Raw genomic sequence first — 15,030 nt, 5'->3', positions numbered from 1 at the left:
TGTGAATTTTTATTTCTAATACTATGTGATTGCTTCCACTAGATGCATTGATTTCATGTTAGAATTTTTCAAATTCTATTTGAATGTTTACACTAAATACATTGATTTCAATGTAGATGTTGATTTCTAATTCTATTTTATTACTGGCACTATATGCATTTATTTCAATGTAGATGGTGGTTTTTAATTCTATTTGATTGTTTGCACTAGATGCATTGATTTCAGTGTAGATTGTGAGCTCTAATCCTATTTGACTGCTTGCACTAGATGCATTGATTTCAATGTAGATGGTGATTTCTAGTCCTATTTGACTTCTTGCACTAGATGCATTGAATTTAGTGTAGATGTTGATTTCTAATCATATTTGATGGCTTGCACTACATGCATTGATTTGAGTGTAGATGTTGACTTCCAATCTTATTTGATTGCTTGCACTAGATAAATTGATTTTAGTGTAGACATTGATTTCTAATCTTATTTGATTGCTTGCATTAGATTCATTGATTTCAATATAGATTTTTTTCCCATAAGGAAAAACCATAATTTTATTAAGATAAAGAAATTACATTCTGTAGATGCAGAGCATATTTAGATCACAACATGAAAAAAAAAAGCAAATTTTTTTTTCCTTTATCCACACAGGGAGGCAGCAATATATAAGGCTATAGGCCAATCCGTATCATACTTTTTATCCAAACTGTTTAAGAAATTGTCAATATATATATACAAGAAAGTATGTTATGTGGTTGTCTATAACAATACCAAATATATAACAGAAATTATGCAGGAAAATCCATGAATGGTTGATGGAAGTATTGGTAGAAAGCTCCCTCATGGTATTCTCTGATCATCCAGATGCTCGGCTCCCTGAGTGCAGCCTCTTTGGATAAGTTATTAGCAGCTCTGTTCTGCTCCCTGAAAATATGTTGACATGTAAAAGAATCAAAAGATGAGATTAACCTCAAAGTTTCATCTAGTATGTGGTTCAAATTATAAGTAGAACATCTAGTTTCCCTATTTAGCCAATCACATATGATTTTAGAATCCCCAAATAATTGTAAATCTCTGCAGTTTTTTTCCAATGCAAAATATATGAGGTGTTTTGCAGCAAGGAGCTCAGTGTAATTATTAGTGCCTCTGCTGAAGCCTATAAGCATCCTAAAATAATGTTGTTGATTTAAATGAAGAATAGCCCCCCCTCCACAGCCTCTCTCTTGTGCCGCACCATCAAAAAATGCCCATGGTTTGCTATGATCTATTTGTACAGGTGTAAGGATGTGGGAATTTCATGGTGGAGGGTCATCCAGAATGAGGGAGTAATCGCCCATGACTCTGGCAGCCAAAACAGACCAGATCGGCGCTGAATCCTGAAATATCAATCTATTTCTGGCTATCCAAATAGTCCAGCAAATCAGTAGGGGTAGGTTGCGGAGTTTATGCGATGATGCTGTATTATACCAGGATTGCCAGGCCTTCGTTATAGTAATGCCAGTCCAATTTGCAGCTGGGGTGAAAACAGGGAGAATATGATCCCACAGTTTACGAGCTTTTGTGCAATCAAGAAATAAGTGGTAAACAGATTCGTTTTCACACTTGCAGAGGCTGCACCAATGGGGGCCGAAGTGTGTGCACTTGAGGAGATTATCTCCAGTCGAGATTTTGTTCTGGAGGATGGTCCACATTAATAGCCTTGATCTGGGAGGAGCTTTAAGCTTCCAAAGAGGTCTCCACTAGTCAGCTATAATCAATGGCTTTCTCAATGTCGACAGGGCCAAATATCCATCTTTGGGCATATATCGGCCATTTTTTGATAAGGCCCATATGATCTCATCATCACCCTCAAGTATTCAAATGTGGGCTTCTGTAAGGGCCAGAGTGAAATCTTCCCAATGTTGTATCCATATGGGAGGAATGTTTAATTGATGAGCAGATTTCCACACCTATTGTAAAAATGAGGTATTCTCTGAATCTGCAATTTGTGCAATATATGAAATGTTTTGTTGATGAAGATGTTGGATGAGTTCCATAGGGAGTTGATGCATATTTCCACAACCCACCCATGGGTCGAGTCCAATGCGAACCTTATTTCTGGAATGAATTCTCCATGTGATACCCTCTTTAATGGGATTCAAAGCCTTGAGGACAACCTTCCAGATGATAGAAATCCCTGAAGTACCTAGATGGGGTCTTCTAATCCAGTCTAGAGTATGCATTAGGGCAATGTATTTTGCAGAGGTAACCCACGTCCAAAGGCTGTTGGCTGAAACTAGGTGATATCCAAGTTTTTCAGCAAGGGCCGAGGAGAAATCTTCAAGCATTTTGATTCCCCATCCCCCCCACATTTTAGGTAGATTCAGGTCCTCCCACCTGACCCAAGCAAATATATTGCCCTGTTTGTTACCTTGCCAAATAAATCTGCAACAGAGGGATTGTATTCTAGTCAGAATGCCTCCGAGGATCTAGGCCAGAGACATCCAGTAAACAGGAGTGGCTTCTAGGACACTTTTGATGAGAGTGAGGCGACCCGCACACAAAAGATATTTGAGATACCAAGTATTGAGTCTTTTTTCCATTTTGGATATAAGCCAAGTCCAATCAGCAATCTTATAACCTAAGGGCTTCAACTTGTATCCCAGATATTTTAAGCCTTCAGACAGCTGCAACTGAGTAAAATGAAACCATTGAAGAGCAAAATAGATCTCATGTGGAGTGCATTCAGCTGCTGTCAAAGTGGATTTCCTGTCATTGATGAGCATACCTGTAGCCACTTGAAAGAGTGAGAAAGTGGCTTTGATGTTACTAAGGTCACCAATACTGCCATTGAGAAATATCAGTATATCATCTACAAAGAGTAGATGAGTCAGGATGCAACCCTCTGTTATCTTTATGCCTTTTAATCTGCCTCTTCTATGCTCTTCATTAATGAGATTGTTGAGACCTTCCATAACTAGAAGGAATAGCAAAGGCGATAGGGGGCAGCCTTGTCTCAGACCCCTTTCAGATGTAAAAAAGGGGGAAGCACTTCCATTCACCAGGATGCTAAAAGGGATGTTGGTTATACAACTCATGATCCATTTGATGAACAAGAATGGAAATCCTAAATGAGTTAAAAGCATTCTAATATATAACCAATTTACTCTATCGAAAGCCTTTGATAAATCAACCTTCAATATCATACCTTTGCTACGCCTGGTGTGTAAAGTATGTAATACCTCCTGTGTTGTACCCACAACTTCATGTATTTGCCTATCCTGTAGGAAGGTGAATTGCTCTGGTGAGATGTGGTTGGAAAGGATAGGTCTCATCCTGTTGGCAATTATCTTGGTGATGATCTTGTATATACAGTTGCAGAGAGATATGGGCTGAAAATCCTCAAACGAGGCTGGATTGTCCATCTTCAGGATGAGTACAATGAAGGTAGAAGTGATAGAAGACTCAAGATACCCTCTGGTTCTTGAGTCCCCAACAATTTTAAGCAGTTCTTCACCTATAATGTTGAAGAAATCCAAATAGAAATCTATCGTCCATCCATCAGGTCCGGGGCTTTATCTTTTTTAAACCATTTTAAGGTGGCATCCAATTCTTGAAGAGTAACTACCTTTGTTAAATCTTCCCCTCGTCTTGTTCCATGAATCTAGGGAAGAGTTGTGCTACTTTGATGATTTCTGCCAAGTTAGTGTCCCTCGGGGCACTGTATGTATGCTTGAAGTGAGATGTGCAAGCTCAGCCAATTGTGGGAAGATATTGATCATTTGTCCCTGGTCATTTTGTAGCTACCATATGGTGTTGATTGTCTTTCTTCCATTTGAAAATTTATGATAGAAATTTGTATTTTCATCCCCTTCATGTATCCAAATGGCCCTACTTCTCAGTCTCCAAATTTCTTCCCTATCTTTTAGAATTTTTGTCCTGGCCGAGTATTGCTTTGCCATCTTCTCCTTATGTTCCTCAAATATGAATATTCCTCCTTGATCATTTTCAAATGCAGCTAAATCAGCTTCAATCTTTCTGAGGGTGTGTTCCTCCTGTAATCTTTTATTGTGAGCCCATTGTTTAGACATTTTCTTCAATATTGTAAGATTGTGTATGAATCCTTTGATATAGTCAACCCTTGTCCCAAGAGGGTTTGCTTTCTAGAAATCAGTAACCATACTGATGTAGGATTCTTCCTTAAGCCAGGTACAGCAGAATTTGAAAGGTCCTTTAGGTTTTATTCGCCCACCATCAATCTCCAAATATATGGGGAGATGATCAGAAATCCCCCCTGTTCCGACCCATTGTCGAATATGAAAACCCAGATCAAGGACCTTTTCTTTGACTAGAAAGCGATCAAGCCTATGAGCCAAACTGTCTTCCCTAGTCCTGTTATTCCTCCAAGTTGCTTGAATTTTGGCAGAGGGAATGTCAATCAAATGGTGAGAGTCCAATATAGATAGGAAGTAATCCGATAGGGAGTCTTGTTGAGCTCTGTGTCCCCAGGACTCAGCATGTCCTATGTGAAAATTGAGGTCCCCACCAATGATTAGGTGGTCTTCCATAAGTAAATCAGAGCCTAGGAGGTTTTGAAAGAAAGCAAGTTTGTTTTTGCAAGGCCCATAAACATTAAAAATCCTGAAATTCATTCCAAGATCCACAGATCTAATGTTTGCACTGATGTGACCAACTCCTCCCCAGTAGTTGAGCAACTTGATGGAACGAGTATTAATAGCCAGGGCTAATCCCCATGATATCGCATAAGCATCGAGCCCAAAAAATGTCCACCGAGGAAGCATATTTTGTAGAGAATGTGTAATGTCAGATTTTGATCGCAGGGTCTCTTGTAGGAAGATAATATCAAAAGATACAAATGTAAGTAAACGGCGGAGTGCTAGTTTTTTATCCAGCCTAGCTAGCCCTCTATAATTAAATGAGAAGATCTTCATGGAGGGGGTACAGAGGGGGATGCTCTAGCTCTAAGGTTCCTACGAATAGTAGATTGAATACCCAATGCGATCTCATCTCTTGTTGTATATTGGGCTTTTTATAGGAAGGAGGGTCTACCCCTGTGTTGCTTGGGGGGAGGGGGGAGAGGATAATATCTAGCACGACATGGTCCTGGGCTTGTGGCTTAGATTTTGAGTGAGTCATGTACCCAGTAACAGGGGTTGCCTGAGAGGAAGATGAAGATGGAGGTAGGGGGGAAGGTGAAGGTGAGGATGGAGCAAGAGAGTAAATGGGGCAATCCATAACCTGGCATGAGAGCGGAACGGAGGCAACAGGTTCTAAGGTCGGACCCATGCCCAAGGGAACACTAGATGGGTTCAAGGAGTGAAGACCAGAAGATGTTCTAGATATAATGCAGTCAATTAAAGATGAGCAGCAAGTGGAAGTAGAGATTAAGGGAGGATTCATACCCGACGAGGGGGAGCCCTCAGATGGCACCTGTGGACGAGCTGGTGGAGGTGGATGAGGAAGGTCAGGCAACTGACCTCACTTCTTCAACTGTGGGGGAGCCATGGATCTTCCTGATGGAGACTTCTACTTTTCAACTAGGTCCGTGAATGTTACCATATTTTGTGGTTCAGTGGATGCCTGATTCTGAGGTTGGTCATCCTGGGAGATGGGTGGGTGGTCTGCCGCTTCCTGTACTGGGGACTGTTTATGAGACTTGCTTAATAGGGGGCAGTCTTTGTAGAGGTGTCCAACCTTGTGGCACCTCTGACAGTGGAATGGCACACCCTCATAATCCACCGTCTATCTCTTGGTGTTGTTCCACCACCAAATGTCGATGTGTTCAAGTAGTCCCTCCGAGAGGTCCAAGTGTACCAAGATCCTGGCATAAGCCATTCGCCCCGTGGACCTAAAAGGGACATCAAATGTAAGGTAAATTCCTGGGGCATTTCCAATCCTCTTGAAAATGTCCTCCATCTAGTAGTGTAGTGGCAATCCAAGGAGGCGAACCCATATTGGTCCTGCATCAACCCACTCCCATTCTGGGTCAAAAAGAGGTTTCCATCTTCGAAGTAAAATAGGGGCCTGATCGATGTACTAGACCATGGATAATACCTAGTTGGTATGTGCAAGACAACTAAAATGAAAGGCAAACTACCCTAGACCTCCAAGGCCCATTGTTGTTGCTTCTCCACACTGTAATGTCAGCCACAAACCTGACCCACAAGTACCTTCTTTGTTGTGTCCATAGAGTCCAAGAGTTGTGTGTCTTCTGTGAGGTCAAGGAGTGTTGCACTGGTCTAAAGCTTCAAATACCTTTTTTTCTTGAAAACCCAAAATTCCTCGCAGCCGATGATTCCGGGGCCAAGGTAGGTTGAGCAGATTCCAAAGAAGGTGGAACCCTAGTATGTTCTACCGCCATCAACGGAATGGATGCAAAGAACCCCAAAATAGGTCCAATACCCATAAAATTCCCTAGAGGAGGAGCCGCAGGGTTTAGGGGAGTAGATAGAGTTGGGCCAAGAATAGCAGAACCCAGGGGTCTTTCGGTAGAGGGGATACTAGCCACAGACAAGGTAGGGTTTAGGGTAGGTTCAGCTTCGAGTGATTGTCCAATAGGGTTAGACGGGAGGTCGGTGAAAGTCAGAGAGTGTGGCGAGTGAGGCTGAGAAATGTATTCAGGAGGAGAAGGGGCATCCTCCGGTAGGGAAACAGGTGGAATGCGGGAGCGTGATAAGGGAGGGAGGGCATCAATTTCATCGGTTAGCTCATACATGAACGGAAATAAGCCTGTGGCAGTGGTCATGGTGGGTGTCCATATGGGCACATCCTCCGAAGGATCCACGAAATCACCTAGCTCATCCATAACTGTCAAAATAAACTAACGAAAGCTGCTAGAACATGACAGATGCAACCACAAATGGTGAGGGTTAGTGGGATTGCTGAGGAGGGGAAACAAAGAGGGTAAAGAGTAAAACACAGTAGTGAGGTAAAGTCAGAGGTATAACCCGAGCCCAAGGAGTAAAAGGGGGGAAAGTAGATGGGTGTTATTTGTAAGGGTTATGGGGGCAAGTGCAGACAAGCAACAAAGATTGAAGGGCGCAGGTCCACGCAGTGTCGAAGCCCTGAATCGGTTGCCATCTCATTTCAATATAGATTTTTTATAATATTTTTTAATTACGTGCATTAGATGCATTGATTTCAATGTAGATGGTGATTTATTATTTGATGCAACTCAATGTATAATGGTACATTAACTTAAAGTGATTCGATTAACAATGTGCATTGATTTCAGCGTAAGCACAAAAAAAATGATTAATTATTTGCATTGATTTTTATGTTATAGTAATTCAACCTATTAATATTGGATAGTAAGAGAGACAAGGTATGATGTTTACTACAATACTTCGAGTTAAAGAATTGAATGGTTTACAATCTCAACTGTAATTTTCATATAATCAATAAGAAAATATGGAAAAACTAACAAAAAATTTAAATATTTTATAAATCTCACCACTCATTAAAAAAAAATCAAAATTACATTATTTATTGAATTTTATAAAACAAAATATAGATAAAAAATATCATCAAAATGTTTTAAACGAAATAAATTATTTCAAACATTAGCAATGAAACAAATGATTTAAATAGTAATCTTGATGTAGTAAATTATTAAAACTACTCTTCAAAATATATTTAGTAATACCTGGAGGGACACTATTAAGAACTATTAATTATCAAAAGTTATGTTACGTAAAATTAAATGAAATATATGTGCAATATCAATCCTTTTGCAAACTATTGACAAGAATGTTTCCCTTCTTCATCACCAACTAATTACTTACATAAAATTACATACGCATATAGAAATATAACATAAAATTTGTAACATCCACAAATATTACCATACAAATCCAAACACATAAATGCACAAACCACTCAAAGCATCCAAGCGTAGAGGTACAAGCCATTCAAGGCAAGCAACAAAAAAAATTAAAGAAGAGAATGATATAGCCATGTCAAACAAAGAAAACATAATGTAAATTTCAAAGTATGAAGTTTATTTCAAAGATATTTAGAATAATGATAATATAGTAATGTGTCATTGTTGTCGTCGACTGGAATGAACATATATCCATCTAACTGTGTATCTATCTTGCGTCGGGAGAGACCAAATCCCTCGAGGTGCAAACCTTATTTTTGGAGTGTGTAATTTGAGGAAAGGAATACACCTTGAGGGATTTGATCCCTCTCTGCACATGATAGATCCTGAGTTAGATGAATCTAGGTTGGTTATAATCCAATGGAAATATCTCATGTTTTCATCTGGCAAAAAGTTTGATTTAGAAATAGAGTGACGTTGCATGATTAGTCCAACGTAAAGTTTTAAGAAAACCTGAAAGGCAAGTTTTATGAGTATTATAATTTTATAATAATAGCTTTGAAAAGTGAATTTGCAAATGAATTAGGAAAACCAGATTTTATCAAATTAATTTAGTTCAATATCTTTGAAGAATAGATTTTGAATAGTGAATCACATCATCAAAAATTATTTAAGTAACACAAACACATTGATAGATGTGGTTGATGATTGATATACGTGGATATATCAATCACATACATAGCCACATTATTAAATTTGGTTAATATACACCCATAGGCGTTGATGAATATGGATTTATTATTTTTATTATTATATGAAAATAATTCTAATAATTATAATGACAACATATAACAATTATTATTATATTATAGTAATATGATAATGTTATTAATATTATTTATACTATAATAAATATTGATACTTTTAACGAAAAAAATATTAATCTTATAAACTGAATGTATTATAAACCCGAGGAATAGTATTAAATACAAAGGATTAATATTATAAATACAAGCAAATAATATAACCGAAGGGACTATGATGAACCATGGTTGATTTTCATATTGAGACAATCTTTGTCAGAATGTGACATTGGACCATGGTTGACCATGATTGTTACTATAAACCCAATAGAACAATAAACCTAAGGGAATAATATTAAACACTAGGAGTTTGACCTTTTATATTAATAAAAATAAATAATTGATATTAAAAACCCACGAGAATAATATTAAAACCTAGGAATATGAACCCCTAGATTAATAAACCTAACATATTGATATTATAAACTCAAGGTAAAAATAAACTCAAGAGATTAATACTAACCACAATGGATATGAGCCCAAGGTATTAATATTATAAAGTAAAGGTGTATAAAACCTAAGATAATTATTATCAACCCTAAAATGAACATGGTTTACCATCATTGACCATGGTTGACTTTCATATTGAGAAAATCCTTATCACAATTCGACATTGGACCATGGTTAACCATGCTAGACCATGATTGATTTTCATATGGAGACATTATTTTTCACAATGCGACATTGGACCATGCCTAACCATGGTTTATTTTTGTATCGATGCAATCTTTGTCACATGGTTGACCATGATTGACCATTGTTGATCATGATTCATTTTATAAAAAATGGTTGGCCATGGTTCACCTTAGTTGACCATGATTGACCTTGGTTGACCATGGTTGATCGTGATTGATATTATAAACCCAAGGGAATAATATTAAACCCTAGGAATTGGGCCCTTTAGATTAATAAAAACAGAAAATTGATATTAGAAACCCAATGGAATAATATTAAAACCTAGGAATATGATTGATTTTATAAATCCAAGTGAATAATATTAAACCCTAAGAATTTGAACCTTTACATTAATAAAACCAATGAATTGATATTAAAAACCCAAGGCAATAATAAATCTAATGGAATAATATTCCAACCTAGGAATATGAATCTCGACATTAATAAACTGAAAGGATTGATATTCTAAACCGAAGGCATAAATACTAAAATCCCAATCTATTATGAACCCAAGGGAATAATATTAAATTAAAGGGATTATTATTATAAATGCAAGCTACATAAACGTTAAAATAAGTATTATAAACCATAAATCAAACATGGTTGACCATCGTTGATTATGATATTGAGACAATCCTTGTTACAGTGTGATTTTAGACCATGGTTGACCATGCTATACCATGATTCATTTTCACATGTACACAATCCTTGTCACAACGTGATGTTGGACTATGGTTGACCATGGTTGATTTCATATTAAGACAATCTTTGTCACAATACAACGTTGGACCATGGTTGACCATGACACACCATGGTTGAGTATAATTGACCTTGGTTGGCCATGGTAGACTATGCTTTACCATGATTGATATTATAAACCCAAATTAAGGAGAAACCCGAGGTATTAATACTAAAACCCAAAGGATTATAGATCATGCAGAATAATATTAAACACTAGGAATTTGAATATATAGATTAATAAACCCAAGAAATTGAAATTAAAAACCAAAGGAATAATATTAAAGCCTATGAATATGAACTCCTATATTCATAAAACAAAGGGATTTATATTGTAAACTCAAGGTACTAATACTTAAAACCCAAGGGACTATGAAACCAAGGGAATAATATTAAACCCAAGGGAATACTATTATTAATCGAAGGTATATAAGCCATAAGATAATATTATAAACCCTAAAAAATACGTGGTTTTCCATCATTCACCATGGTTGATTTTCATATTGAGACAATATTTTTTGAAAATAATCAACCATGGTTGAACCCTTAAATTAAAAAACCTAAGGGATTGATACAATAAACCTAAGGGAATAATAAAATGAAGGGATCAATACTAAAACCCCAAGGTATTATGAACCCAAGGGAATAACATTAAACCAAATGGATTAATATCATAAACCCAAGATATATAATCCCTAAGATAAATATTATAAACCCTAAAATAAACATGGTTGACCATGGTTGATTTTCATATTGAGAGAATGCTTGTCACAATGCAACGTCAGATCATGGTTGACCATGCTAAACCATGATTGATATTCATATGGAGACAATTTTTGTCACAATGCAATGTTGGATTATGGTTGATCATCATCAATTTTTATATTGAGACAATCTTTGTCACAATGTGATGTTGAACCATTGCTGACCGTGATTGGCCATGGTTTACTATGGTACACCATTATTGACCATGATTAACCTTGGTTGATTGTCGTAGACCATACCTAACAATTATTGAAATTCTAAAATGAATGTAATAAGAAACCCAACTGATTAATACTAAAAACCCAAGGGATTGTAAACCCTAGGGAATAATATTAAATCCTAGGATTTGAACATTTTGATCAATAAACCCAAATTATTGATATTAAAAACCCGAGGGAATGATACTAAAGGCTATGAATATGAAACGTAGATTAATAAACCAAATAGGGTTGATATCATAAACCCAAAAGCTTAATACTAAAACCCCAAGGGATTGTGAAACCAAGGGAATAATAGTAAATCCAAGGGATTAATATTATAAACCCAAGGCATATAATCCTTGAGATAAATATTATAAACCCTAAAATAAACATCGTTGACCACGGTTCATTTTCATATTGAGACAATTCTTGTCACAATGTGACATTGTACCATGGTTTACCTTGCGAGACAGTGATTTATTTTCATATAGATACAATATTTGTCACAATGCGACGTTGGACCATGGTTGACCATGGTTGATTTTCATATTGAGACAATCTTTGTTTACTGTGCCCAACCATGGGTGAACCCTTATATTAATAAGCCAAAGTGATTGGTACTATAAACCTAAGGGAATAATAAACCAAAGGGATCGGTAATAAAACGCCAAGGGATTGTGAACCCAAGGGAATAATATTAAACCCCACGGATTAATATTATAAACCCAAGGTATATAAACCCTAAGATAAATATTATAAAAACTAATATAAATATGGTTGACCATCCTTGATTTTCGTATTAAGACAATTCTTGTCACAATATGACGTTGGACCATTGGTTGACCGTGCTAACCATGGTTGATTTTCATATTTTAACAATATTTTTCACATTGTGACACTGGACCATGGTTGACCATGATTGACCATGCTTGATATCATAAACCTATTGACGGTGCTCGACCCACCAACATTCAGGGGATCTCCCCAATATGAAGTCTGAACTACACCCCACCCTGTTTGGCGTAGGAGTCCCATTCGGTATGATTGTGTGGTTTCCATTATCTTAAATATTTTCCTTATCTCTTGCTTGTTAGTACATAAGAGTGGTTTACCTTGTCTTCGAACAAAGAGGTTCATGTGGCTGGTGAGTGCTTAGTGTCGTTTGTGTCAAGGTACTTTCACTGCAAAGGAAGAGGGTAAGAGTGAGTCTTAATCGAAAGGGAATAGTCCCAACTCTGTTAGAGACACACAACATAGTAGGAAATGTGCAACTTCTAGTAGAGTAGTCCGCACAGATGCGGCAGTAGAACACAAAGTGAACAAATATCATGCACAGCACCCAGTGGAATTGTCTACACGAGTGCGAAAGGCGTTATAAAATTTTTACAAGAATGAATCTGTTGAGTGTCTGATGGGATAGCCCACATGGGTGGGACATCGTTAGCAACTAATACAACAAATTTCCAATAGCATAGGTACTAAAACAATCAAAATAGTTCAATTGTCTTAATATAAGTTAAAGAAACATGAATTACAAGCGTCCAAAGAATTGTCTTACAAATGAGTAAAATACATGTGTGGAAACATGCTAGCATGTTAGTAGGCTTCTAAATTAAGTGAAAGTTCCAAGACACATCCATACACCATTACATCAATAACCCCAATAACAGGCATTGGAGCCACTACTCACTCCTCAAAGAAAATATTACAGACTCTCAAGGCTATGTGGGAGGAGCCAAGGTGAAAAGTATTTTGCATGTACAAATGAGGGGTATATATAGCCAAGGGTGAGCCTGGCCCTTGTGACTGCTTGACTTCCCTCATGACCATTTGAATTACATGACTCTTCAATTTTACATGTGGGTTTCTTGGACTTTCACAGCTCTTGTTCTATCATAGCTTCACCTCCGTATGGAAACATGTGCGAAGCCTTCGATGGTCTTGGTGTTCACTTGATTTTGCACGCATGCATATGTATCTCCTTTGCTTGCTACTTGGTATGCTTCATGTGTTTTTCCAACCATGATAAAGTCTTATAGCATGTTCTCCTTGTTCATCTTGTTCATTGTCACACCATGTCACATCCATGTAATTGTATCTATAGTCACTCACGATGAGAAGCCATCAAATCCAGAAATTGCCTAGTCTACCATGATGCATCATCTTTCACTTTCAGGTTCAGATGACCGGGAGAGAGGACAAGGCTTTGAAACTGCTTAGAGCACATTTCAGGCATGGATGTGGGCTCTGGGGCACTATCAAGGAAAATTACACAGAGATTAATCAGACGCTGAGATGAGTAGTCTAAAATAGCAATGACCATCTATAGGATCTGGTTCTATCAGAGGGAAAAATTGTGCAAATTTTCTAGGGAGGCATTGTAGGCAATAGGGATGACACTAGTAGTGAAAACTGTGCAGATTCTATGGGGAGACTGCGAGCGGGCTACAAGAGATTGCTGGAAAGAACTGCGTAGATCTGGGAGACAGGCCTGGAGGATATCTCTTCATAGTTTTTGGGCTGAGCAGGTTTCGAGAAGCTAGAGGACAACCCAAGAAAACTGTGTGGTTTTCAGGAGGAGAAACATTCTGGCTAACAAGGTGACTCACTGACAAAACTACATAAATTTCGAGGATAGTGCAGTGACAGGGACTGGGTGCCTGTCCTTAATATATGCGTAATTTCTTCAGTTAGTGGAGGTAAGCATGTTTGCAACTTTTGGACAAATTTTTGGAGTGAAGCTCAAGGTCAATACCCACTCAAACTCTCTGGTTGACCAACAAGAAGCTTGATAGATTTCCTTGTGGGTAGCACAGATTGAGATGGATTGCTGAGAAACTTTTGCATTGTTCTGGGTGACAGTTAGTCAGATTAATTCTAGGACTGCATAGTGTAGACTTCCGGGTGGGTAATCTCGAGCTCTGTACAATTGTGGTTAGTAGTACATGATCTCTGAGGGTTGATGCTATGTAATGTAGCTCAACAGAGGTCCGCTATTGGAGTGTGGTCTGGTAGACAGGCTTTTAGAAAAATGGATGTGTGTGTGAGTGAGTGAACTCGTGAATACATGACCTTGCAAACACACACTCAACATGACTTGAGTTCAGGAGACCTCAAACCAACAAGACAACATATACTCAATGTGACTCACTAAGGGACTGTCTAACGGTGAAAGCGACAAGTGCAACACTTCAAATAGACCTTCGAATGACTGTGACAACAATTGCATGACTATGATTACAACATTGTGTGTGAGTGTTATATACATTTACATAGCAAACAAAACTTGAATAGAGACCTTAAACGTCACTAAAACAAGGTCGCAAGCATGACATAGCAATCAACATGCCAAAGATGATAGTTAGTCAAATGATTGAAAAGAAAGAAAGAAATGTAGAGAAAACAAATGAGATGACTTTTTTGTATTTGCACACATGCATGTTACTGAGGACATGATGATATGACAATGACAAATAGTTCTGTAAACTCAACTAAGAGGTGTACTTCGAAAGGTGTTATTTACTTACCATACTTGCCCTCAAGATGATCATGCATCCGCTGAAGTTTTCATGTGGTCCTGATATTTTCCATTACTTGGTCCATTGATCCTTCTCCTCAACTCCTTAGGATTGATCTTAGCATGTTACCTTTTCCTATAGGTACTGGGCGATAGATCTAAACAGTTTCAGTGGAAAGTGACTACTGCCAAGATGAGGCCATGGGAGGCCCATCTGCGCAGTTTCGACATGCAATACCAACATGATGGCTTGAACCACAATTCATAGTCTTGAGGCACAGGACAATGCTGCAGGATGGGGGTCATGAGAGGACGCCTCTGTGTAGTTTCTGAATGGAGGGCATCTGGACTACTCTGTGCATTTCCGGAGAGCAGTGCTAGATGTCTGACTTCTCTACGCATTTCTGGAGAGCAGTGTTGGCTGGGATCTTTGCAGACTGCGACGTTTCAACAAGAAAA

At 37.8% G+C, this 15,030-nt stretch overlaps 1 protein-coding gene across 1 annotated transcript; it reads right to left on the bottom strand.

The window, feature by feature from the left end:
- Positions 1–1,286: 1,286 nt before the first annotated feature.
- On the bottom strand, positions 1,287–1,682 carry LOC149264670 (uncharacterized). The gene has a single exon (XM_089400331.1). It carries the CDS (start codon positions 1,680–1,682, stop codon positions 1,287–1,289), a length of 396 nt encoding a protein of 131 aa, XP_089256457.1.
- Between the last annotated feature and the right edge of the window lie 13,348 nt (positions 1,683–15,030).

Source organism: Pinus tabuliformis, chromosome 6 (genome assembly GCF_031772625.1).
Source record: "Pinus tabuliformis cultivar Carrire ecotype Pingquan chromosome 6, CPIR1, whole genome shotgun sequence".
NCBI lineage: Eukaryota > Viridiplantae > Streptophyta > Pinopsida > Pinales > Pinaceae > Pinus > Pinus tabuliformis.
Note: the sequence above shows the minus strand (reverse complement) of the source record. Positions and strands in the feature narration are given on the sequence as shown.

Bases quoted from the DNA above. Each gene is read 5' to 3' on its own strand.
- LOC149264670 (XM_089400331.1), bottom strand. From the start codon at position 1,682: ATGTGGACCATCCTCCAGAACAAAATCTCGACTGGAGATAATCTCCTC.